The sequence below is a fragment of the Harpia harpyja genome, chromosome 1, assembly GCF_026419915.1.
Source record: "Harpia harpyja isolate bHarHar1 chromosome 1, bHarHar1 primary haplotype, whole genome shotgun sequence".
Taxonomy (NCBI): domain Eukaryota; kingdom Metazoa; phylum Chordata; class Aves; order Accipitriformes; family Accipitridae; genus Harpia; species Harpia harpyja.
In genome coordinates this window covers 30470620-30496123 of record NC_068940.1, presented here as the reverse complement: position 1 = coordinate 30496123, position 25504 = coordinate 30470620, and the positions used below count along the sequence as shown (strand labels likewise).

The window sequence follows — 25504 nt, the reverse complement described above, 5'->3', positions numbered from 1 at the left end:
GGCTGTGCGGGGAGAGCTGGCCGGACCCTGCTTTGTCCCCCTGCTCAGGGTGGGCTGCTCCCCTCCCTCATGCTGCCCAGGGGGACCAGCACCATAGCCCCCATCCCAGCCTCAGCCTCCCGCTGCTGCTGTCTTCCTCCTCCTCCTCTTCCCTCCCTCTGTAGCACACCACAGGGCTGCGCAGGATGAGGCCCCCCCCTCCTCACTGCAGGACATGCGGACCCCCACCCCGCCACGCACCCCCAGTCCAGGTGACAAGGTGACTGCCCTGAGCACGGGGACACGCTGATCTGCAGGAGCAGCACAGGACTTTTCACTTTTATTATAAAAATATCTTGCAAGCAAAAAGAAAAAAAAAAAAAAAGTCTGTACAAGCAGTCACACTGTTCTCAAAGCAACACCAGGCCCCCCCCTCAGCCCCCTGCCAGCCCACTGCTGCAAGGCCACCCGGGTGCTGCGGGAGCCAATGCAGGGTGCTGGCCCCATGCAGCAGCCCAGGGAGGGGGCACATAGAAGACACTTGTCCCCACGGGTGGGCTGGGGGAAGCCCACCCAGCCCCAACAGCAGAGCTGGGGGGGGTCGTGTAAGTCTCTCTATGGGGTTGAGGGGTCGTTACCGAGGCCTCGGTCTTAATTTTGCACTTCTTATTCTAGTGTTAAGTACACAGCAGTACACCCACGTACAACACGAAACATTGGGTTTTAGCTCTAAAAATTAACAGTTACATGTCAAACAGTCAAAACGTGTTACACGGTACCTGCGGGGAGCTCCTGGGGGGAGCCAGGCTGGCGGGGGCACCTGCAGCCCGGCCGGCGTGGAGCTGCACGCTTTGTACAAGCTTGGGGCAGCGCTGGTGGGTCCCAGTGTGGGGCAAGGCTGTGCAGATGAAGATGAGGAGGAGGATGCTCGGTGCCAGGGAGCCGTACCTGGGGCCTCCCTGGGTGGCAGGATGGGGGAAAGCCTGCAGCAGGGGGGGCTCGGCTCGCCGGCCTTCCCAGCCTCATTGGCCTTGGTTGCAAGACCGAGGTCCTGCAGAAGGGACACTTGGGAAGAGAGAGGTGGACACTTAGGTCCTTCCTTTAAAGCCAGAGTTTGTTTTCCAGGCGCCGGTGGCAGAGAGACCCAGAAGGCAGCGCGGGGCCCCGGCCGGTCTCTGTGGGGTCAGGGCAGCTGTGGGAAGCTGTGCAAGCCTGGCCGGGCAGCGGCATCCCCACGGGAGCCAGGCATGGAGGCACTGTCCCTGTCCCTGCAGTCCGGCCGGCCGGAGCTTCCCGAGGAGCCGCTGCTCCGCTGGCTTAACCCACTCACGGCCAAACCCGGCACACCGAGGCTGAGCAGCCCCCGTGGCTGCGGGGGGATCCCGAATGGATGGAGCCGGCAGCCCCAGGACCAAGCTGCCCCGCAAAATTGGGTCTCTGCGGATGGGAGCCAACCCCCCACAGTATCGCGGGCTCCATTTCCATCCCAAAACACGAGTACCGCAGCGCATCTTCACGTCGCTCTCGGTGCTTCCAAGAAAATCCTCCTGGGGAGGAGCAGAGCAGCTCCCCGCGAGGTGGGGGCATCCCGGCAGCCGTTGCAGCCCTGCTCACTTCCTCGGGATCTGGACGCTGGCGTACTCGGAGCTGGCCTCCTCGGGTTGAGGAGCCGGTCGCCTGGGTGCCTTGCTGAGGTGTACCATGTCCAGGTCGGCGTAGGTGAGGTTGTCATCGCCGGTGGGCCCCCGGTTGGTCTGGATGCAGGCGTACTCCGACTGCTGGCTCATCTCCACCATCCGGCGGATGGTCTTCCTCTCTTTGTCGAAGTTCAGGTCCGCGTAGGTCAGGTTGTTGGGGTCGGATTCCTGCGCGAGACACCAAGAGTTCCTCCTCTGGGAGGACGAGCGAGAAGCCCCCCGTGCCCACCCGTGCCCCAACCCAAAGTCCCACGCTGAAGTCAATCCCACTGCGGCTCGACCTGGGACAGCTCGGTCTCTGCTTGTACAGGGGGAACGATGCCAGCAGCCGGCTGGGACGATCCCGCAGCAATGCTTTACCCTGTGCTACGTCTTCAAGTCACCAGCCACCGCCGCCACTGACAGGCTTCAGAGCCACCACCGCAATTCAAGAGCCACCACTGCAGCTGCCCCGTCACCCTGTCCTGGTAGGGATGGGCAGGGGCCAGCCTGCCCAGCGATGCCCACGCAGGAGCTGGCAGAGACTGGGTGGGATGGACAGATTGCTGCTGATCACAACTTTGCTCGTAACTGTGTCACCAAATGCAAAATAACTCCGCAAATAGCCTGGCTGGCTATCGCACAGCTGGTTCTCCAGGCAGCACAAACCCAGACTTCCCTGGGAGGAGGAGGAGGAGAAGAGAGGGCGAAGGCAGAAAAGGTGCTGGGAAGTGGCTACCCCATCCCTGGGGCAGCTTCTCTTCCCTCTCCAGCCACAGCGTGGAGACATTGAGATGTTTCACAGGGGAACCACCACCCTCCACTGGAGACAGAGATGTTTCATGCAGGAACCACCACCCTCCACTCCTGCCGCTGGTGCCTCCCCGGCTGCTCTCCCTCCCCGGGTCCCGGGGTTAAGCAACACACCTGGGTAGTGGCCTCGCTGCTCTTCTCCGGCTCATGTAACCTGAAAGGGGGAACAAAACAAGTCAGATTGACTGACTGCTCTGTTGACTCTTCCCTAGCGATGGAGCAGCTGGGGGGGTTCAGATGCAAAACAAGGTCCTCGCAGTGGCACCCAGCAGGATGAGTCTTCACCGGTGAGCATTTGCTCACGTACTGGTCCAGCTACATCTCTGCACATTGGCAACTCGGCTCCCACCCGCTTGTTCAGCCTCACCAAAAGCCAAGTGTTTGGGTACAAGATCACGGCGGGGGCAGAACCACAGCTGGGGAGACCGGAAGAGCCTGCACTCCTGCCTTCCCTTTCACAACAAGCTTTTGGGGATCCAGCTCTGTCCCGATCCCAAGGGATGCTGTTTGCAGGCTGGAGGCATCTGGCTCAGAGCGCCCGCCGGTTACTCAGGGACTAGAGGAGATCAGCACTTACCTAGCAGATGGCGAGCTTTTACCTGCCAGAAGAGAAATAGTTTAGGAAAGAAATAGTTCAGGAAACAACACGACCCCCACCCCGCTCCCCCAGGCACATGAGCCCCCATGCAGAGACTGCTGCAAGAGCAGATACATGTCTTTTCCCAGAGGCAAGTGCCTGCAGTTTTCTGGAGTTTCATTCCCTTTACCGCAAGACTGCTCCTGGCAGAGGGCAGGAGGTGCGGGGGGGGGGGGGGCAGTCAGACATTTTACGTACAAGGAACAACAAAAGCGTGTTTGACACTGCTCCTGGCAGGCATTAGCATGCAGCAGCAACCAGGCAGAGCTTTCCCTGCAGCCTGCAAACAACCTGGGCAGCTCTGCTCCATCCCCCCCTTTGGGCAGGAGCTGCAGCAGCACAGCTGTGAATTCAGCATCCAAGCACTGATGCTCGAGAGAGAGGGAGAAGGGGGTCAGGAGCAGCTGCTTCCCTGTCATGCGCTTGGTATCCTTACCCTTGCTCTGTTTTGCCCGGATGAGGTAAAGAATTGCAGCCACCAGCAGTGCCAGCACAGTGCAGACCACTCCCACCACGATATAGATGAGGAGCAAATTGTCTGAAACATGAATGAGAAGGGTCACCATGGGCTGAAAATGCTGGTACTGAGCAAGTGCCTGCAGCCTTACAGCTGGGGTTGGGCTGGTGACACCTGAAGCACCAAGAATGGCGGCTCAGTACCTGCCAGCATCACACCCCCCCAACCCCCCAATATGGAGTTTTTCTGTCCTTGAACCAGACTCTGGTGGGACTTTGAGCTTTCTCAGGGGGGGTGACATCTTACAGCCTCCCCGGCAGGGACCGCATCCCAGCGGCTCTCACGCACCGTTATCTGCCTGGGTCCTGTCGCTCGATCCCCCCCTGGCTGGGGCAGCGATCCACAGGGTGGCCGTCCCGCTGATGGGGTCCTGGGCATCGTGCACCACTCGGCAGGTGAACACGGACCCGTTCTTCTCCTCCGTCGCTTGGACCTCCACCACGCTCCTCAGCTCAAACAAGCCCCGGGGGGTCTCCACCGGCTGGGAGATGTTCTCCACCTTTATCTCCATCCCGTTCTCCAGCCAGGCGACGGCCACATCTCTTGGGTAAAACCCCTTCACGTGGCAGGTGAAGTTCATGGTCTTGTTCACCTCAACGGGGCTCGGCACGTCAGCGACCACGCTGACGCTGGGGGAAACTGGGAAGAGAGGCAGCACCTGGTGCCTGGCGTCCCCCGGCTCTGCTGCCCACAGGGTGCCCTGTCCCTGTCCTGGGACCCCCAGCCCCACAGGAGCTGGGCACCCCGAGCGCCGGTTCCCCCCCAGCCCTCACCTCGCAGGGCTTTGCTGAGCTTGTACATCCCCCTCAGCGGGGTCGTCAGCGTGGAGTGCCGCACCTCACAGATGAGCTGCGAGCGGACATCGTCCTCCTGCAGTGTCACCACCGCAGTGCTGGACATGTTGTAGGAGGATTTCGTCTGCCCAAGGGTGATATTGGGCGGCTGAACTGAGATCCGGTCCTTGCCCTTGAACCATTTCACCTCAACCTCTTTGGGGAAGAACCCTCCGGCCGTGCAGGTGAAAGGCACCCGTTGCCCCAGCCCCGTTCTGTTGTTGGGTCCGGACACGAATGGGGGGGTGGGTTTGGCTGTGGGGAGAAGCGTGGGGCCGTCAGACCAGGCTCTGCCACCCCCACCCAGCCCGGGGCTGCAGGGACCGGGGTCTCCCATGGGGGCACGGATGTGCCTGGGGATGGCCCATGGGACCCTCTCCTGGGACCGGCCCCCGAGCCCCTTCCCCATCCCCGCTCGCCCCGAGCGGAGCCCACCGGGCTGAGATGGGCCAGGATGGGCCAGGGGCAGCTCCCAGCAGGGCTGGTTCCCACTGGGAGCTGCTCTGGGAGCCCCACTCACCGTGCACGGACACCACCGTGCCCTTTCCACGCCGAAACACATCAAGACCGCCCAGCCGTTTGTCGAACTTCACGCAGTAATAGGTGCCGGCATCCTCGGGGCGAACATCCCTGATGCGGATGCTGAAGTCTGTGTTGGACTCACTCACTACCCTCGTCACGCGGGGGAAGGAACCCGCCTGTTCATAAACGGTCTCGTTCCCATCGTCCCAGCCCTTCAGCCACTTCACAGGGCCAGGGGGACCAGTTCCAGACATGGTGCAGGTCAGGTTGAGCATCTCCCCCGCTGCCACCGACACCTTGTCCTGGGGCTGCTGCAGCTCGAAGTCTGGACCCCCCTGGGCACCCACACCTGGGGAAAAAACCAGACCGCGTATCATCTGGCACCGCACACCCGGCCAGGTTCCCCACCTGCCCTCCCCAGCCACGGGACGGGCTGAGCACACAGCTCTGGTTAGCAGGGACCACGGGTGACGGGGCTGTGCCAGCCCCACGGAGCCCAGGGGAGAGGCTGCGGTTACGGCAGCAGGTGCAGACCTCTGCCCGCAGGTCTCAGCAGTGGAGCTTTGCCAGGTGACCACATGTCGTGCTCTGTACAGCTAAAACATCGAGCAAATCCCAGCTGCCCGCACCTGCCGGCCCCCCCGTGCTGCCTCCCATAGCTGCTCAGCTTTGTCAGTCAGGAGGAAATGAGGGCACAATATACAAGGCACTCTAAAAAGCAAGCTCCCCTCGCAGACGCAGATGCGATACCATGTTTTCCACACTGAATCTGTCCCATTTCTCCATTGAATCCAAGCCCTGATTTGTTCTGGCAGCGCACAGCCATTAGCCGAAGCCGGTGCCAGTCAGGCACACGCCATTCCTGCTTGTCACCGACAAGAGGAGAGCAGTCCCCTTCGAAGCATCTCAACAGCGAGGCTCCCTAATCCAGCTGACCGCGTTGCACCACCATCCCAAGTGACCCCCACCTACGCACCCATGGGTGCCAACGCACCTTCCCGCATGCACGGTCAGGCGGGGAGAAACTCCCAAGGTCTCCAGGAAAACTGCAAGGGCTCTGCTCTCCCTGCGGGCAGGCAATAACAAAATCCATCTCGGGTGGACCTGCAGCCAGAGCTGGCGGGGATGGGGGTCCGAGCTCACTGCCATGCAGGTGTGATGCACCGGGATCCGGCCAGCTTAGCCCCCAGTAACCAGCGATGCTGCTGCTCCCCGCTCCCTAAAAACAGCTGCAGCAGCAAAGCGAGCCACCCCATAGCCTACACAGCCCCTCAAGGGGTTAAATTTGGCAATGCTTGCCATGTCAATATAGTTATTGCAACTGAATCGATAAGATTCCAATACAGGTCACTGTTTAAAAGAACATTTTTAAGCAACGTGGGGGAGAGGTGGGAGAAGCACTTAAATACGCCTGCTGATAACAGGGGCCAGGCACTGCTGACCGCTGCAGTCCCGGAGCTGGCAACTGGCACGCAGAACCGGCGTCACGGTCACGCAGAGACCGTCATGTTTGAGCAGGTAACTCCTGTTGCAGCTGAGCAGCGTTGGGACCATATGGACCAGCATCCCGGGCGGGTGGGAGCTACATCAGCACAGCCAGCTCTTCAACCTTGTTGGCTGGAGGGCTGCAGCTGCACCCCACATCTCTCACACCAGAAAAACCCAGGGCAGCAACTCCTGCAAAAGCTGCCCTCGGTAATCCCGCAGCCTCCTGCCGCAGCCAGCCCCAGGATGGGACAAAATCCTTGGCTGGATGCTCCCAGGAGAACCCGCTGTAGGACGAGCTGCTCTGACCCCTCCCGGTCACAGCTGGCTCCCACAGAGACTGGAAAGGATTTTTGGCTGCTGTTAATCCCTTCTGACTTCCAGTGGTATTTGATGTACCCACAGATGTTCTGTCTGTGCAATTACTCAATCTCCATGGCCAGAGTTACCAGGAGCACAGTTTCTCCCGACTCCCCAAGTTAAGGGCTTTTTGCCCAGGGCATTAGTCGGCTGCATCCCCAGCACAGGCTGATGCTCGCAGCCGAAACCTTCAGCCCTTGGTTGAAGCCATGTCAAGGCTAACGTGGTAGCAGCACTCGACACCAAAACAAGTTTGTCCCATAAGACAAGCACGGAAGGATGAAAACCTAGTTTGTGTCACGTCCAAACACGTCGTTCAGGCTGAGCCTCTGTCTTGCGTCCAAACAGCGGCGGTCCGGGCTTTTGCAAGGCGAGCCCGTGTTTCTGGGGTGACACCCAAATCGAGGGGAGCAGCCCCGGAGCAGAGCCCCTGCCCTCAGCGGGAACTTGTGCATCCCACATGCAGAGCACAGTGGGGATGCAGGGCACACGCCGCTGGCTCCGCAGCTGCGGCATCTCCTGAGCTTCTCCATCGCCTGCTGCCCCCGGACCTTTCGCAAGAAGCAGTTGAGAAATACACAGAGGAAGTTTGAAAGCACAGAAGCACCATCCGCCTCTCATCATCCGCCTCTTGCCGAGCCCCCGCGCGGGATGGGACACAGGCTGGGGACCAGGCTGCTCTGGGCACAGGGACCAGCACCCCCAGCCACCCACCACACAGACCCCCCCGGCCCGTTTGCATGCCCCGAGTGGCCTTGTTGCTAATTGCTCGCTTCACCGAGTCAGGCAAACGAAGCCCACGTTGCCTCGCTGCTCGTTAGTGGGTGGCATCGCGACGCAGCCAGGGCTGCACACCCTGTGCGTGGCCACGGGAAGCGGGGGGCCAGGAGCCAGGCTCCCTCCCCGCCGCAGGGGCTCTGTGCCCCACGATGAGCACGTCGCTCGCTGCTCCCCTCTGCAATCCTGTGTAAAACCAACTTCTGCGGGGTGGTGACCCCCCGTGTCCCCTCGAGGGTCCCCTGCGCTGGAGCGAGCTGCCCCGCGCAGCCGAGCCCAGCCCAGCCCCGCAGCGAGCCCAGTGCTTCCTCTTCATCCTCCCTCTCTCCATCTGTTATTCCCCCCACGAGACACGCACCGTGCTGGAGGGGAGAGAGCCGGGGAAAGCGCCTGCTTTGGGGTCCCGGGGCTGACCTGGAGCGTGGTCAGGGCGAGCGGCACGGGCATTGCTCAACCCCGAAGCGCGTTTCTTGGTTGCAGTGATGGGGTCTCAGAACGACATCCGCAAAAGCACCGGGCAGTTAAACTGAGCGTGGCTGGCCGCAGCCATGCCGGGTGCGCAGCAAGGGCCGTAGCTCCCCGCCGCCTCAGCACAAGGCTCCTGCCTTCCCGGGAATCACAGGGATTTATCTTTGCGGGTAGCGGGGCTGCTTCTCCGAGAGCCCAGGTTTGCAGTCGGACTGCGGATGATCCGTGCGCATCTCGCGCCGCCGAGCCCACATCACCTCCTCGCCTGGCAGCGGCGTGCGAGCACCCTGCCTGCTCCCTGCGCCCAGGGATTTGCAGGCAGAGCACGTGCTGTTGTCCAGCGGCAGGCTGCTGGAGGTGCTGCTGCAGCGGGGCCGCAGCCACGCGGGGCTTTTCGGATGGTGCTGCTGCTCCCCGAACAGCCCCGGGAGCAGCCGAGGAACAAAGGGGCTTCTTCACGCTGCCTCTGGTGCCGCCTGCCAGGAGGCTTCACCGGCAGCTCTCAATTTCTCGGTCACTGCAGAAAACACTGCGTGGCTCTAGGTAGTCTCTCGGATTAGGACTAAAATGGGGCTTTGGGGTATTTCGCCATGTGTTCTGCCGTGAGCCACCACGCTACTTCAGAGACTTTCACACGCAGCTCTGCTCGGCCAGCGCTCTCCAGATCACCCCGCTCGGGGTTTGCAGGAGATCAATTATACACGAGCTTCAGCCATGATATGCCACGTTAACACCACACCGCCTTAACGAGACCCGCTCGCGCCTCTCAGCCGAGGAGCACAAGTCCCCGTCAGACCACCCGACTTCCCCACCTGCCTACCCTGCACCCAACAGCCAGGACCAGCCTGACCCACCGCATGCTCAGAAACACCTTCAAACTCCAGCAGCAGCGCGCAGAGCGATGCCCCCACCCCCCTGCGATGGGAAAACACAAAGGGGAAGTTGATAGAAAACCCCAGAATATGCAAGTTAGAAGATGCAAAGTTTCCCTCCCTTCCCCCTGAGTGCAGCTTCTCCTTGCACCCAGCAGAAGATGTCTCTCCTCCTTCCCCTTTCTGGGTGCTCGCCCCAAGAAGCGGTGGGGCCAGGAGCCCGGCCGAGCCCCCTCCCAGCAGGTATTTGCCAGCAGCATACGTGAGCTCCGTACGCTCACGGCGTGCTTGTGCATCAGGAGCGGGACGCGGCAGGGGGGTCTTCGTGCTGCAAACACATGGGACACGCCACGATTTCTCACCGCAAGCACCGGTTCAGTGCAAACCTGCTTCCCACCTGCACATTCACAGAGCCACCCGATGACGCTGTTTTCTTCGACTTCGATTTCAAACCACCTAGAGTTGGAGTGTGATCCTTTTGCCCCCAGGATCAAGGGGACTTCAGGTACTCTGACCCTGTAATCTGCTCTATCCTACACTCCAAAATTAGCAAAGGGTTTTAGTGACCTGAAAATCACCACCTGACAGTTCCCACGTAGGTGGAAGCACCCTCGCAGCACGGACCCAGCACATTCCCAGCCCAGAGAAGAGGCACGAGCACAGGCATCGTGCTGCGCCTGGTCTGGCAGAGCCTCCCTCCCGTTATTCGGTTTAATTTGAGAGCAAAATAATCCCCAGCTCTCTCACTGCGGTGCAAGTTTCCATCTCAGTGACACATTTTTTTTTCCTGTATTCCACCTTTTGAAGTATTTGATACTGAACAGATTGCAAGAGGCTGGGGTTTAATTCAGGAGAGGCTGCTTGGATGCTTCCTGGTAAAAATAGATTTTTTTTTTTTTTTTCTTCTGAAGGAGCTGGGTGAGGAGCTCTGGGGTGGCAAGGGGAGGGCTGCATGCTCCAGAAGCAACGTGCAGCTGGTCACCGGCATCCGGAGCCCCACGGTCACTCACTGAAGGAGCGGGCCGACAGGCAAGAGAAGCCCCAAAATAATCCTGCTGGAATTTCACCTGCAGCAGGGCTGCCTGGGGGGGAAACTAACAGGTGCTGCCTATAAAAAGGGCCTGGAATCTGCAGTTCAGGGGAAGACAAGAAGAGAGACCCAGGGATAGCTGTCGAGCACTATGCAGATCCCAGAGCGGCTCAGGGACGGTTATAGTAAAGGCTATATTTTACATACATGACATCAGAGGAAGCCTCGGATCACACACAGCCACCATTTGCAAGCTTCCCTCCTACAGCATTAGCAGAAATTCAGCTTGAAAGTCAGAGCCCCACAACCAAACAGATTTCCTCTTCAGAGGAAGCTCTGGGAAGTGCAGCCGAAACCCTCCGTTGAGAAACACCTGCACGGAAGGGTTCTGCGCGAGACAGATTTTGCAACAGGGCTTTGCAATTTGGCTTCCCAGCATCTCGCTCCTCTTTGCCCTGCAGGAAGATCTCCTGCAGGACCTTCCCTTTTCCCCTTTGCTTCTGCAAAAGCGCTGTCGGAGCAGCCACCCTCCGGCAGCAGGAGCCTGGGCCAGCTCTTCTGGAGTTCAGGCTTAGTTGGAGCCGTGGCCCGGAAGGGTTCACCGCAGGGTCTCCACCGCACGGGAAAAAAAAAAAAAAAAAAAAAAAAAAAAGATCTGCATGCTTGCACCTGAGATCAGGGACGCAAGCCACCTCGCAACCCAGGGCTTTCTGCCCCAGGATGGTTCTTCTCCTATGGCTGGCTTGAAAAAATGGGGTTCTTACTCCAAGGCCACATTTAAACAAACTCAAGAGCTTTGCTCAAGCCATTCTTTCATGGCATGAAATCACGGCAGTTCACTGAGAAGCTGTGCTCGCCGCCAAAGCCTTCTTGGCTTTCAGCAACCGGGAGTTTTCAGCTTGGGGCCAACACTTCTCAGTTGTGATCAGGCAACTCAAAGCAAGAAGTGTTGTGCTGAAAGCATTTGCTTTCTGCTCAAGTTTGCGCTCAACTCTCTGCCCAAGTAAAGCTTCGCCGGTAAACATTTCCAATGGGCCTGGAAGAGTACGGTTTTCCCCCACGCGGGATGGCGTTTCACCCGTCTGGGAGCCTGGCCTGGGCTATTTGTAGCGGGATCTGGCCGGAAGGTGTGAAATTTGGACAGACCAGGCAAAAAAACTCAGCAGCAAGATGCTCCTGAACATGCATTGCTATTGCCCCAGGAGGTTTGCACAAAAAGCACCCTCCTGGAGGTGCAGACAGTGCTGGGCAGGAAGGAGAGTGATTCCTTAGCAATATCGCTTGAGATGAAGAACACTGAAATGAAACATCCTAGAAAGAAAACGTCCTTGAAAGCAGCAGCCACCACAGGGCTTCGTTCCTGGTGGGGCGAGAAACTTCCCACTGCTAGCGAGGGAAGGGAAACAGCCAAGGAGCAGCACACACTCCGCTCATCCCTTCTCACGCTGCATCCCCAAGCTTTTATAAGGGACTGGTGGAGCCGCAAGCCCCGGGGAGCGCTGGGGGACCCAGGGGGCCAGCAGCAGGAGCCCGAGGTGACCCAGGGCCGGTGCTCGCAGCAGAGTTGGGTGGTGCAAGGTGCCTGGGAGGATGGTGCAATCCCACCGCTCTGGTGCTCAACAGTTGGGTAGAGCAGTGAGAACTGCGTACCGTTGAGGGTAAAGCAAGGGGATAGCAAGAAAAACAAGTTCCTGGTAGAGGAGGCTGGCAGCCCTTGCTGCAGTCTCCCCTCGCCCACCCTGCCATCCTTCCCGTCTCCGGGCAGCCTCCGAGTAGGAATTTGGGCTGCCTGCAGAGATTTACCTCTCACATAGCTGGCAGGGGGTGCTAGCAAATGGGTGGAAACAACATGCCTCTTCATGTCCCTGCCTAATTCCCTCATCTCGCTGGAAAGGGGAATGTCTGCCTTGAAGTTTGCTTCTGGAGGAGCAGCCGAGCGAGGGCCCCTCTGCCATCGCCGCGCTCTAGGTCATCTCATAGAAAGGTCAAACCAAACGTGCGTGGCGAGACAGCATCATGTCACGTACAGGAGGCGTGTGGCGGAGGGGCAGCAGAGACAAGGATGGAGGAGAAAGGGGAGGAAAACAAAACAAAACAAAAAACCAAAACAAGGGGGGAAAAAAAAAAAAGCCAAAACACAGCAGGAGAGCAGGGTGGTGGGAGCAGGAGAGCCCATCGCAGGTCGGAGCCATGGCTTACCTGGCCAGCCGTACAGGGAGAGCAGCACCAGGCAGGTCAGCGGCCAGGCAGCACGGCCGGGGCCGTGGGGAAGCGGCTCCATCGTCGGCTCTTTCTGGGAAGCAGAGATTAGAGTGGCTTCAGAGCGCGGCTCCGGCTTTGGCTTTTTTCTTTTTTTTTTTTTTAAAAAAAAAAAAAGCAGAATTGCAGCTGGAGAAGGAAACCGCTCTTCTCAGCCCCAAAATGAGGAAGGAGGGCTGGGCTCCCGCCTTCCCCCGGCTGCGGGCGGAGAACACACACACACACACAGAGACACGGACACGCGGGGCCCCACCGCCGCCCGTGGGCACCGACCTGGCCGGGCCCCGGGCTCGGGCTCCGCCGCCGGGCGGGCGCATGCCCCGGTGCCGAGCGGAGCCGCGCCTGCCTCCCCGCCGCCGCACCGCCTCCGTTGCCTTGGCACCGGGGTGGGATGGCACCGGGACCGGGGCCGGCCCCGGCTCGGAGAGGACCGACCCCTCCCCAGCCCGAGCAGCCCCGGTTTAAGGCCGTTTTCCCGGTGGCGGCGGAGGGGGGGGGGGGGGGACGACGACACACGAAACCAGCACCGCCCGACCCGGAGCAAACTTGCTTTTGTAAGGTCACCCCGGTGTGCTGCTGCCTTAAGGTGGGCTGGGGGAGACCCCCCCCGAGCCGGTCCCGGGACCCCCGGTTCCCCCTGGGGCAAGCCGAAGCACCCATGGCTGGCAGGACACGGGGAACGGGGCGCAGAGGAAGGATGGGTCAGTGGCCCCAGTACGCGGAGGAGGGTGGCTGGGGTCCCCGTCCCCCCCCCCCAGATTGCCACAGGCTTCGTGTGCCAGGGCCAGCACGGCCACAACACGCAGCCCAGCATCCCTGCGCTAGAACTGGGGTGCCGGGGAGCACGCAGACTTGGGGGGCCTGAATGCGCAGGGTGTTTTGTGCCACCCAAGGGACTGTGGAGGGCCAGCGGCTGAGCTGGGACAGCCCGCAGCAGAGGCACAAGCAGCATTTTGGAGGTGCCACGTGGACAGGGCAGCTCAACCCGTGAGGGTCAGGGCAAGGAGGGGACTCTGGTGCAGCCTGGACAGTTGGAGGGTGGATGGGGAGGGAGAGGAGATACCTGCACCCCTCTCAGCAAGAGGTGCCAGAGACGCACCCCGGGAGCATGGGGACATCCCCATGGTGTCCCCTCAGCAGGACAGGCTTAGCAGGAGCTGGCGGGAGGGAGAGGCAAGAGCCTGAGGATGAGGCAGCTGCAATGGGAGACAGGGCTGAGGAAGGGTGTGGAGGAGGAGGGTGTCTGGATGTGAGCACCCATGGGATGTGTGTCCCTGCACTGCCCTGCTTCACCCTGACACAAAGTCCTTCCCAGGGGAGGCACAAGGACACATTCTCCCCTGTCCATGCCTGCTGCGACTTCTCCCACCAGCCACGGGCATTTCAGCAAGGCCAGGACAGGGACCAGCTTGTTCCCCCATGCCCTGCATGGGAACAGTCACCTGCAGCCAGACCTGATGCTGGCAGCTCCCAGCAGGTCCCCAAACCACCCTGCTTTCCCCTCCACCTGCCCAGGGATGAGGTATACACACTGCTGAGCAGGGGCTTCCAGCCCCAGCACGACCAGGTAGCACCCAGCAGCACCCACCCGTGCCACAGCATCCCAGATGACACCTAACTGCTCTCCCACACCGGGCCGGACCCCAAGGGCAGCACTGGGTGCTGTGCCGGGGGGATCGGCTGCCGGCTCCCTCCTCCCTCCCGGGGCAGCCGCTGGGGCTGTCAGCTTTATTTAGAGCTTCACACAAACAAACAGCAAAGATATCTGAAGTGACTTGGCACTGTCAATCTGCGCACGGCGTCAGCCTGCGCGTGTTCCCGCCAGCCTCCCCCTCGGCCCCAGCTACGCCCATGTGTTGCATCCAGCCTTAATTTAGCTCACTTTGCTGCTGGGAGCCGGGACCGACCTTCCCCAGGCATCTGCACCACACCTCCCTCCGGGAGCTCCCCCGGGCAGCTGGAGGCCAGTGCTAGTCCTACTGTAAAATAACTTGTGGCCAGTGTTGCTCCTGGGGAGCCCAGTGCAGCAGTTGTTTTTATTTCCCCTTTGCACAGCTGGCGAGGGCGTGAACAAGCAGGAGGGACCCAGAGGAGACATTGGGTTCGGCCTTTGGCCTTTTGCACATGCAGCGTGACTTAGAAATAAATAATTCCTTTGCATAGGGATGGGACACGGGTTTAGCAGTGGTTTGTGCAAGCCTTGCAGCTACACTGCCACGGGCAGCGCATCCCACCCAGCCCGAGTCTGGGAGCAGGCACCCTCGGGGCAAGCAGGTGCCCAGCAAGAAGGAAAGTGCTGGGGACGTGCTGCTGCAGTTCACAGCCACTTTCATGGTTATTTTTAAGTGGAAGCACAGTTCCTGGAGGCCTGGCTGACTTCAGCCTGTCTGGGCTGTTCTCCTGCTCGGCACTGAAGGTTCAGACAACCTGTTTCGAGGCGATTACAAAGCGGAGACAGCCCGTACGCAAGCAGCCGCCGCAGAGCGCTTGGGAAGGAAAGTTAGAGCTTAAAAAAGCTCTGCAAGAGAAGGTACCGTGGCAGAGCAGATGGTGCAGCGTGAGCTTCCCGGCAAGAGCTGCTATTGCTCCCCATTAGGAAGCATATGGGCAGGCTCAGCTGCCTCCCCTCCTGCCCACGGCCCTTCCACTTGGCATCGCAGGGCCCGGCTCGAACACGTGGAGTTTGGAGGATCCATCCCAGGAGGGCAGTCCCTGCCCCACGGGCTGGCAACGAACCTGGGGAGAGGAGCGCTCCGCTCCTTTGCGTGCCTGAGACAGAGCGAGAGCGCAGCATTTCGGGAGGTGCAACGCCGTCATTAGTAGCTCCCTTCTGCACCAAACACCCACAGCGAGCAGGAGGCTGCTGCGCCGTTTGGCAGGGCAGGCAGCACTACCAGCACTTGCTCTCCCAGCATCTTCATCCTTCAGCTCAAAACCCCTGCTCCCCCAGGGATGATTTTGGAGCCTGGGTCTCCCCAACCCTGGGAGCCATGCAGCAGCCGACGTGGGGGACCGGGACAGCGTTTTTCAGGAGAGCTTTTTAAGAATAGGTTGTTTTTCACAGCTTTGAGGCACAGCGAGGAACTTGCATCATGCTGCCAGCACCCTGTTGGGGAAGGCACGTGCTCTGGCTGGTCTGGGCTCACCCACTCCCTGCAGGGTTGGGTGCTGGAGGGAGGCTGGGCCAGGCAAAGGCTCCAGCCAGAGCTGCCACCGCTCCCAGCAGGGATCCAATGTGCTTTTTGTATTTCCCCATTTTCAGCTGGGCAGCTCTGCGTGGGCAGCAGGACTGGCTGCATGAGTGGCTTCCTCCCCAGGAGGAGGTGGGATCCTTCCCTGCACAGGGACCCCCAGCCAGGGCAGCAGCACCCCATCTCTGGGAGGGACCCAAAAAGACCCTCTTGTCTGAGCCCTGCAGCTTCCAACGGGGGCAATTACAGCTTCACCAAGGCATTCCCAGCTGAAAGTCTTGCAGCACTGGTTTTGCCCAGACTGCTCTTTCATCCCCTAATTAGCAGCCTGTCTGATCCCCTCCCAGCACTGAGAGCCCATGGGGACAGCAGCAGCTCACTCTGCTGAAGGGGGATTCACAGGTGATGGGAGAGGTTTGAGTTCCTGCCCTGCAGTGCCAAACCTGGACCTGTTAATGAGCTATGTTTCACTAATGATGGAGGTGACTGCAGTTCTTTCCCTGCCCAGGACTTTTCCCCTTGGGATCCCCACTCCCCAGCCCAGCATGGTATGGTGCAGTGGGGAGGTCACCTATGGCCTGACCAACTGGCCACGTTGCACCAGGACACAGCAGCTATCCCAGAGGGCTTGTGGGCTCAGTTCAGCCTCAAAACCCAAACCAGCAGGGAAAGCTTGGAGATAAACATAGGAAAAACACCAATACTTTGGACATCAGCCTAGAAATCACCCTAAAACAAGCATCCAGCAGTGCTGTTTTGGGCCACAGGTGCAGAACCGTGCCCAAGCACCAGCAAGCAGCCAGCACCTATGGGAGCCCTCCCCGATAAACCCAAATAACACATGGCACACCCCTGACAAGGCACTCAGGCTTGCAGGCACTCACTACCCCGGGGAAGCTCAGAGCCACCCAGTCGTGTCCTGGCCCAGTCCCAGCACCCCAAGAGATGCTGCTTTCATAGCTCACCCCAACGAAACGAGGTGTGTGACCACATCAGAGTGCTGAGCCCAGCCCCAACACCCGCACGAGGTCTGCTCCCATGCACGCAAGCCAGCAACAGCCTCACTGCAGCCAGAGAGCAACACGTGCACAGGGCTAGGCATGCTCACCCCATCTGTCCTCCAGCTCCAAAGCCAAATTTCAAGACCCCTCCAGCCCACGAGCCAGGTGGACACATGCTACAACCCTCCTGCCTCTCCCCAGCACCCCTCAGGCTTCAGTCAGCACCCTCGCAGGGCTTTTAGCTGAGAGAAAAACACACAAATGTCTTCTAAAGTAGGTAGCACCAATTACACTGCTGATATTTAGGGCTTCCAGCACAACAAATGGAGCTTCAGCTTCATTAGGTACCATGCCAATTTAATCCAAGACATCCAGTACAGAAGCAGCTTAAATTAGTTTATCTGATATTAACTTATAACAAGCAATATGTTAACAGGAGGATGGAAAGAAGTGACCTGCAGCCAGCCTGTTTGCAAGGAGCAGCACACAGGAGCAGCCGAGCTGGACCGTGACCCAGAGAAGGGACAAAGGCAGCAGGCACCCACAGCAGGAGCATCCCAGCCCTACAAACACAGATTTAAGAAACAGGGGCGTGTATCATACCTGTCTGCTCGCTGCATGGTCCTACTACAACACCCACCACCACGAACACCTTACAGCTGAAAATATGGGTACCCAGGCACCCTCTTATGTGGGAGAGGCCCTGAGAGGGGTAATGAGCTGGAGGTGCTTCGTTAAGGCTGCAATTGCCAGAAGAAAGGCAGGTGTGGGCTGTAGAGGCTGCTGTGTGGGCAGCCTGTACATGAGCTTTGTCCCTTACCTCTTTTTTTTGGGGGGGGTGTGCTCACAGGAACTGTCTGTAATTGCTTTGGTCAAGATTTGATTGTGTGATTTAGGCTTGAGCTGAGATATCACAAGTATTTCAGGTCCTTGCCTGAGCTCTCGAGCCCCGGCGGTGCAGATGGTGCTGGGTGTGAGCGGGGAGGAGGCAATCCCCAGCACGGGGGGGTTTCCGAGGAGGCCACCTCCGCGCACGCCGGCTGGACCTGATGCCTGTTACCGCAGCCTCCTTGGGGAGCCGTGTTCCTAATTGCAGCCCGCTTAATTTTAGTGGCCTTTGAGTGCTCTGCTGCGATCAGCTGGTCCTCTCCAAGTCCATAAAATAATTTTCAGGGAGGATGAGGGAGGGATGCCGGGACTGCCAGCCCCACGCTGGCCTTCGCTGGGATGAAGCGATGCTCCGAGTGCCCTCATGGTGTTCATGCACCATCACCCTGGGCTTTGGCAGAACCGGCAGAGCCCGGCCAGTGTCAGACCATCCACCGTCCTCCGCCGAGCAAAAAGAGAAGCATGTGGGCTGCAGCAGGGACCATATCCGCACCGCAGCTCGCCCGGCCGTGGGCCATGCAACGCTCCCGGGCTGCTCCCGCTTGGCAGCGGCACCCTGCGAGCTGCTGCAAATTGGGTAACTCGGCCAGGCTTCCTTAATGCAGCCCTGCAAGCTTCCAACTGGGGGAATTCCTCCTGGCTGTGTCAGAGCAGGAAAGGTGGTTTATATCCTGTGCCTGGCCTGGAAGTGGCCCAGGCTGACCTGGAGGCAATGGGCAGAGGGATGGGGTTTAGGATGAAAGTGCTGACACACTGGGAAAACCCGGCTGCACAGGGCAGCTCGGAAGGATGGGACCCGGCAGGGCCGGCGCTTGCTGCCCAGTTAGCTGCCGTAAGCAGTCGGAGGGCTGTGATGACCTTTGTTCGCAGGCAGGATCCTGTCCCTTGCTCTGGAGGAGGATTTGCTCGACGGCTGTGGGTGCAGCGGGTGAGCAAAGCCCGAGCAGTCCCACGCTGCAGCCTCCTGGGTCTGCAGCACGTGCACAGCACAGGGATGGGGATCGGGGTGCGAGGCAGCTCCCACCCAGGGCAGCTCACTGGGGGGCACAGGGTGGCCCCAATCTTGCACACCTTGTGCCAGCGGTTGCAAAGTTAAGGGGCTGGGGGAATATCCGCACGGGCTGGCGGGCACAGCCAGGGCTCACCCCAGCTCTCGTGGGCTCCAGAGCCACAGGCTGCCGCGGTGGCAGCCAAGCGGTGCCCGCCCTGGGACCCTTCCCCATCCCAGGCTGGGCATGGAAGGGATGCTCAGCCCTGGGAGCAGCGGTGCTGTGGAGGACAAAGTGGCAGGAAGGGGAGGGGAAGGGATGCCGGGGCAGCCAGGGAGCTCCAGCCGTGCGCAGGACATTTTGGAGCTGAGTGTTTATCATTGATGGGCTCCTGGGAGCTGTTTGAGCCGAAGCCTCCATCCCCGCTCCGGAGCGGGATGCTCTGCACCGCGCTGGCCCGCGGGGACGTGGTGGCGGTGCCGGTACCCAGATCCCCACGACGCACAGGCAGCTCCCCCCAGCCCATGGCCAAATTTATGTACTGGGGGCTAATGGGAAGCCTTGTCACGCTGACACCAGACAAATTTACTTCACCCTCTTGAGCCTCTGCAGCTGTGGCTCTCCCCAACGGGCCAGGTCCCTGCCAGAGCTGCTGGCGGTTCCCCACATCGGATGCAGCCCATCCTCCTCCGGCTGCCCCCTGCTCTTAACTTGGGGGGTGCCAGTGCCATGCTTGTGCCCAGGGCCGGCCAGGGACCTGGCGGGACAGCCTGGAGGCTGAGGGCTGCTGGTGGGTGGACGGGGTGCAGGCTGTGGGGGTGCACATGCGGACTGCGGGTGCCTTTGAGCCTACAGCCCCATGGAGCGATGCTAGAGAAGACCTTGGTCTCCCCTTGGTGGTACCACTAGGACCATGGCAGGGTGAAGAGCCTGGTCGAGGGAGGAGTGATATCATCTCGGTTTTCTTCTGCCTTTTTTTTTTTTTCTGCATCCTCTCAAAGTTCTTTGTTGATTGCAAATTGTTATCATGAAAGCGCATCCAATGCTGCAATAGCAGATAATGCTCCGCGCGCTCTCAGGCACGGCTGCTGTAACTCATTGCAGGCTGAGCTGCCTGATAAAGTCCTGCGGCAGCTGCGGATGAAAATAAAAATGCTAACGCGGGGGGATTTATCATGTTAAGCTATCTCAGCCCATCGCTTCCTGCTTGTCAGAGCTCTTGCTGGAGGCACTGGGACGGTTGTGGGACTTTGAAGCCAAGGCTTGGTGGGGGGATTTGTGCTGTTGGATCTTGGCCGGCCAGGCACTCGCACCTCCGGAGCCAGGGAGATGCCCCAGTGGAGGGCTGAGCCAGGGCGCATGGGGTGTGGGAGACCTGGTATAACCCCACGTCTCCCTTTACCGAGTGTTATTTTCAAGGCTGCCGAGAGATAACAGCGTGGCTGGCAGCGAGGGCTTTTACCACGATTATTTGTGCAAGTGCCGTATCTAACGCATGGCGATGAAAATGGCAATTGCATGGCGGCTGGGATGCAGGGGGGATGCCCCCCCCCCCGAAACAACTGGACCCAGCCCTGCAGGGGGGTTCCTGCTGTCTTGACCAGTCCCCAGCACCACCAGTACCTTCCCCAGCCCTGACACCGGGCTGTCCCCGTGGTGGCCGTCCCCACGGCGGCCGTCCCCACGCTGTCCCCACAGCAGCCTTGCAGCTCAGGGGCCACGTGCCGGAGCTCAGGGCTGTTTGCTTTGGCCCCATTGAGACCAGGCACATCCATGCTGCCTGACCCAGCACTCCCAGCTTTGCAGAGCCAGGGCCATGCTGGTCCTGCTGCTGGGAGCTTGAGGAAAACGCTTCTGCAAGGGGTTTGTGTTGTTTTTGTCTTTTTTTTTTTTTCTTTTTTTGAAGCTGAAGGGCAACAAAAAAGCAGGAGGATTAATTCCAGCTCTGCAAGATCCACCATGCTCCTGGTGAGTGCATTAGTCCCAAGGGTCTGGCTTGGCCCTGATAAGGAGCTGCAAATCAGAGCTGTGAAATGCTGCCGTCTTGCCCTGGAGCTCGGTCTCGAGGCTGGTGGGACTGGCATGACGCGGGGCTGGGCAGCTGGGCCAGGGGCCAGAGGACTGCCGGAGCCATGGAGGGGGCTCAGGGATTTAGAGGGTCTGTGGGATGTCTAACAGGTTTAGAAAATATTGCCTGGGATTATCTACTAGCAGTGGTGGCCAGAGAGGTCTGAGCTGAGACCAGCTGATGTCTGCTGCGGGGGGGTGCCTGCACATGGGAAGCCTGTTCTGCGGCTGCATGCAGGTGCATGCATTTGCATACATGTGCGTGTACACGTGTGCATGTGTTTGCTGTGTCCGCACACATGTGCGTGCATGTGGAGCGGCGACAGCTCTGGGATGGGGCTGTAGGTGCGAACGGGGCTGCTGGCCCAGTGGTACTGCAGGGTCTGAGCCTTGCGCGGCCCCCCGCGGCTGCCAGCCCCGTGCCGGGTCTCGGGTGCCAGGAGAGAACCCGGAGAGCCAGTGGCAAAGCATCTGCCCTGCGACACGCACGAGGGATGCTCCAGCCTTCATTGCACCGCAGCCCTTTGAAGCGGCTCCTGACCGCCAGCATTAATGATATCCACCCAATTAGCCTCTGCGAGCTCTGCCTAGCCCGAAGGATTAGCAAATGAAATCATCATCCCAAGGCATAAGCAGTTAACACCACTAATTAGTCATCGTGTGAATACTAACCCAAACACTAACCCGGGTGCAGGCAGGGGGCTGCTGCTGCCCACCCGGCCGGGGCCTCCCTCAGCTCCTGGAGATGGGAGCTGTTTACGGAGAATTTGCCGGGCTCGAGGATACATTATTTTTACATGTTGCCATAGTTACTGATACCATTATAAAATTAAGCCTGAACCTTGCAGAAGAAATGGATCTGTCAGAAGCAATTATTTTAGCGAGCGCGTTGTTGATCCCGCCGCGCTGCCCACCCCGCGGCTGGCAGTGAGGGGCCGAGCCCAGCCGGGGCGATGGAGCTCCCCACCGAAGGGTCTGCAGGGGCCACAGCCTGCTAACGGGCATGTCGCCGGGCCGAGGCGCCGGGCAGGCTGCTGGAGCACTGGACTCGCCTGGCCGCACCATGTTGGGAGCCGCCGGCGCCGGCACAGCCCCTCTGTGCTGGCAGCACCATTGGGCACGTCCAAGGTGAACAAAAGCCCGCTGAGAGTGTGCTTTCAGCCCGTTCCATGGCTCTCTCCCGCAGTGCCTGCTTTCCCCATCCTCCTGCCTCTCTAAATATTTTTTCCTTTCCCTGCACTTCTCCTCAGAGGGACACTTGTGCCAGGCTCGGGGCACTGCCAGCACCGGGGCCGCCGCCAAGCACAGCCAAGCTTTAAGGTCGCTCCATGCCGGGAGGAGCGGGGAGCCCCAGGGACCCCCACAGTGTCCTGCCCTCACTGGCTGATGGGGACAGCCTGTGCTACCCTTAGGAAGGGGAGCTCCCCAAAGGGTTTCCCCATCCTAAGCAGCAGCCCCCGGCTCTTTTTCCCGGACAAAACTGTCCAGAGCATCCCCAGGAGCATGCACGGCTCATTCCGGGCACGATGCACATGTGGATGTTGGGGGGACCAAGACCATTCCAATGTGCCACCGACAGTTGATCCACATGGAGAGCCCTGGGCATCTCCAGTGCAGGCAGGACACCCCTCCTGCCTGCCTTGGGACCCTCTTTAGGGTGCTGGCAGGACTAAGCACCGCAGCTGGATCTGCCCTCCCCGGGCCAGCTCAGGAGAGTGATTGTCTCTGAGCAATGTCCCGTCAAACACCAAAAGCACAAAATGAGTCTTTCTTAAGCACTGGATGTTCCTGTTTGTCCCACGGTCCTGGAAATCCCTCTTTAATAATTGCCAGAGTCTTGGCCTCCACGACATCCTGCGGCGAAGGTCCACATGGGCCAAAGGAGTGTTGGGCACAAAGGATTTCCTTTGAAATGTGTTTGACACTTTCATTTTCACTGCCTGCCCCGCAGGGTAGAAGATAGAAGAGATGGGGAATGGCCCGAGGGCAGCCCCCAATCTGCCCCACAGCCCCTCAGCTCCAGGGATGTAATCAAAATTCCAGGCTGGGCAGAGAGGTTCCCAGTAGCAATAACTGCAATAGCACAACCTCCTATTAGACACCAGAGACTCCACACAGACAAGCAGCATCCTCCAAGCACCTCCACCTCTCCTGAGCTTGAAGTCCGGGACCGCAGCCCCGGGGGTCCTGGTTCACTTCCCCGTGGCTGCAGGGCAAGGCAGCGGCATGGGCACGGCCGAACAGTGCCCGGGAGCCCACCTCCTCCCCAAATACCCCGGGGGGTCCTGCAGGGCACCCCAGTACCATGGGCCGGCTGTCCCGTAATGCAGCTTTCACTGGGGCTGTGCTTGGGGGGACTGGAAAAATCTCTGCTGTGCTGGCGAGAGCCCTCACTACATCAGGAACCCGGGGGGAGGATGAGGCTGGCAGTGAGGCTGTGGCACTGAAACAGTTCCTATGACAACCCCAAATCCCAGACCTGTTTATCCCCTTTAATAAAAATCCACAATAACCGTGAAACCGGGGAATAGGATTCAATAAGTAAGATGCGAAATAAATCAGGAACAGTGTAAAACATGTCACCGTTTTACTTTGGCTCCATTCCTTGCTTTCCAAGGAAAAGCCTGAGAAATGAGGAGCTGCGAAGGGGCGAGCTGGCCGGTTTGGAATTGCTGGGAGCAGGGTCCGGCCATGCAGCATTCCAGGTCTTCTCCCTCCAGTTCCCTCTCCCAGCAGGAGCGCAGCCCAGGGCAGTCAGCGGGCACAGGCGAGACCCACGTGGTGTTTCTTGGGGACAATCAAAGTGTCTCCGAGACCCTCTCGCCCTTTCCAACCCCCTCAAAGCTCCCCAGCTGTTCCTCCAACTCCTCATGCTGCTCCCCGTCAGTGTGCTGGCTCAGCACCCCCATGGCATCACCTGGTCCCCAATGGCATCACAGGGTCCCCATGGCATCGTGGGGTCCCCGTGGCACCACCGGGTGCCTGTGGCATCGTGGGGACCCTGTGGGGTCCCTGTGGCATCGGATGCTCTAGGACCCGTGACTGTTTGGCTAATGGCGGTGTGCAAAGAGACCAGCCTGTCTCTCCCTGGGGATGGGCTTGTGGCCACCACGGTCTCACGGTGGCAAGGACAGGGATGGAGACAGGGAGCAGAGACAGGGATGGAGACAGAGCAGGAGCGCAAGGGCATCTTGGACAGAGACAGCCACAAACCGGGCCCTTGGCTGGAGCTGCTGCCCCATCAGCCACTGGAGGGGACAAGCTGGAGCGATGCCGGCTCCTGGGAGACACAACGGCCCCTGGGCACCCATCCCTGAGAGAGGCACTGCCAGTGTGGGGGGGTCTCTGCTTCTTGCTGTGGAGCTGGAGCATCCCGGAGCAGGGCAGGAGGCATTTATCCCCGTCTCTCCCCTTTTCTCCTTGCTCAGCCCTGGCTCCAGCACAAGCTCAGCTTTGTCCCGCTCCCCTGCGAGCGCTGCCAGCCCTCTCCTGTCCCCCCAGGACACCAAGGAGATGCCCACATCCCCCTGCTTCAGCCAGTCCCATGTGCTAGCGGAGACCATGCTCTTCCTCAGCATTAATTAAATCATTGCTCCCCCTCCCCTCGCTGCTGGGGCCAACCTCCTCCGTCAGTCAGTCGCGCTCTCCGGACTAATTGCTCTGTTATTCCATGTTTTCCATCAGAAGCTCATGCTCCCCGTTGGCTCTTGGCACAGCCCACGCTGGCTCCCCAGCACGGCACGGCACGCACCGCTGCCCCGGCAGACCATGCCAGGCCTCTCGCCTCGGCACCTCCAGGAGCCGTTTCCCACCTCCCGGCACTGGAAGCAGAGCAGATGCTGGGGTACCCCCCTGAGCATCCCCTGGCCCTTCCCCAGCTCCTGCTTTCTGCCTCTCCCCAGGGCGGGTGTCCATGCAGACCCTCCTCCACGGCACAGCCCCTCCTCAACCCTGTTGCTTGGCTTTGCCATCCCGTGAGGTCGTGGCACTGGGCTGGTGGGGAGCAGGAGCAGGACCCCGCACCGCGCTCCCCTGGCTCACAGACCACGCGGAGGAAAAGCCCGGCTAAACCCCCCGCACCACTACCCACATGCCGGGAATTTCTCGCCATGGCGGGGGCCCGCTGCCAGACCCGTTTTGCCAGGCCTGATCTGCTCCGCTTGCACCCTTACCCCGGCACGGCACCATGTGGATGTCCATGGAAAGGGTCCGGCGCTGGGACACAGCCCAAACCCCGGCTGGAGCTGGCGTGTCCCCTCCCCGTCTGGGATGCCGAGCCTCTCCCCGCCACCCATCCAGCCACCACCTCTGCTCCGCACCGCGGCGAAGCTGCCTTTGCCCAGCCCCGGCTGCGGGCAGAAGGAGCCCGGTGGGTACCGGCCCCAGCATCGCCCAGTGCCCACTGGAGCCATCGCAGCTCTCGACCTGGCACAAGCACCCACCTTTCCGACTCGAGCACCCAGCGGGTGACTCAGCGGGACGTGACACTCGGCAGATGAGCAGTAAATCCCCGACCCCAGCATCGCCCGGCGCTGCCCCCCAGGCAAGCGCAGCCCCCCGAGCGAGGTGCTCCCCGGCACGCTCCTACCTTGTGTCTGCGCTCGGGCACTTGTTTGTGCTTTCACTGCCGGCACACTCCGGGCTGGTGGCTTAAAGGATTTTCCTATAATAACTACCAAATCCCTCCCCTGGGCAGTAAGCTGCAGACCTGGGCCCTTTCCTAGGTACAGAGCGCTCCACAGTGCTCTGCTTGCTAGCTGCTTTGCATATGCTTGTATCAAATTGGATTTCCCCCCTCCTGACCCAGCCCAGTGCTTAAAAAGCCCTAAATCCCCTTGAATTTCATTTCCCCTTGTCTGCGAGGTCTATCCCCAGTTTCAGTCTCACCCACATATTTTACATACTCCTGCTCACAATCCTGATGTGAGCTTTCCGCTAGCTTCGGTGTCCTCCCTGCACAGAAGCCGGGCAACCCATGTCCTGCTCAGAACAGCTGCCGCCTTGGCCAGGAAACGAGCCGCTGCCCGGTGCAGCGATGGCTCCACTCGGGACCCGGTGCTACCGGAGGTTTCACCCCGGCACCCCCACGGCCCCTCGCTGCCGCTGGGGCTGGTGCAGAGGGGGCCAGGCTGGGGACGGG

The 25504-nt window shown here is 60.0% G+C and overlaps 1 protein-coding gene across 5 annotated transcripts; it reads right to left on the bottom strand.

Annotated features, from left to right (window-relative positions):
• Positions 1–291: 291 nt before the first annotated feature.
• On the bottom strand, positions 292–25003 carry LOC128140382 (tyrosine-protein phosphatase non-receptor type substrate 1-like). Of its 5 annotated transcripts, XM_052784050.1 has the most exons (9): positions 24807–24927; positions 12169–12262; positions 4976–5326; positions 4396–4710; positions 3911–4261; positions 3542–3643; positions 3046–3067; positions 2583–2622; positions 292–1844 (listed from the first exon to the last, which is right to left on the bottom strand). In XM_052784050.1, exons 1-9 carry the CDS (start codon positions 24885–24887, stop codon positions 1590–1592), a joined length of 1611 nt encoding a protein of 536 aa, XP_052640010.1. In that variant the 5' UTR covers positions 24888–24927; the 3' UTR covers positions 292–1589. The 5 variants fall into 5 exon arrangements, 4 of the variants coding, with proteins under 4 accessions (XP_052640010.1, XP_052639976.1, XP_052639989.1 ...); XR_008234714.1 differs by having other exon boundaries at positions 1676–1844; positions 3046–3643; positions 24807–24933; XM_052784016.1 differs by lacking the exons at positions 292–1844; positions 2583–2622 and having other exon boundaries at positions 2637–3643; positions 24807–24933.
• Between the last annotated feature and the right edge of the window lie 501 nt (positions 25004–25504).

Coding starts and splice junctions, on each gene's coding strand:
- LOC128140382 (XM_052784016.1), bottom strand. CDS start 24,887: ATGCTGGGGTCGGGGATTTACTGCTCATCTGCCGAGTGTCACGTCCCG. Junction 4,711..4,975: donor CACGGTGGTGTCCGTGCACG/GTGAGTGGGGCT, acceptor TTCTCCCCACAG/CCAAACCCACCCCCCCATTC. Junction 3,644..3,910: donor CAGGACCCAGGCAGATAACG/GTGCGTGAGAGC, acceptor TTCATGTTTCAG/ACAATTTGCTCCTCATCTAT.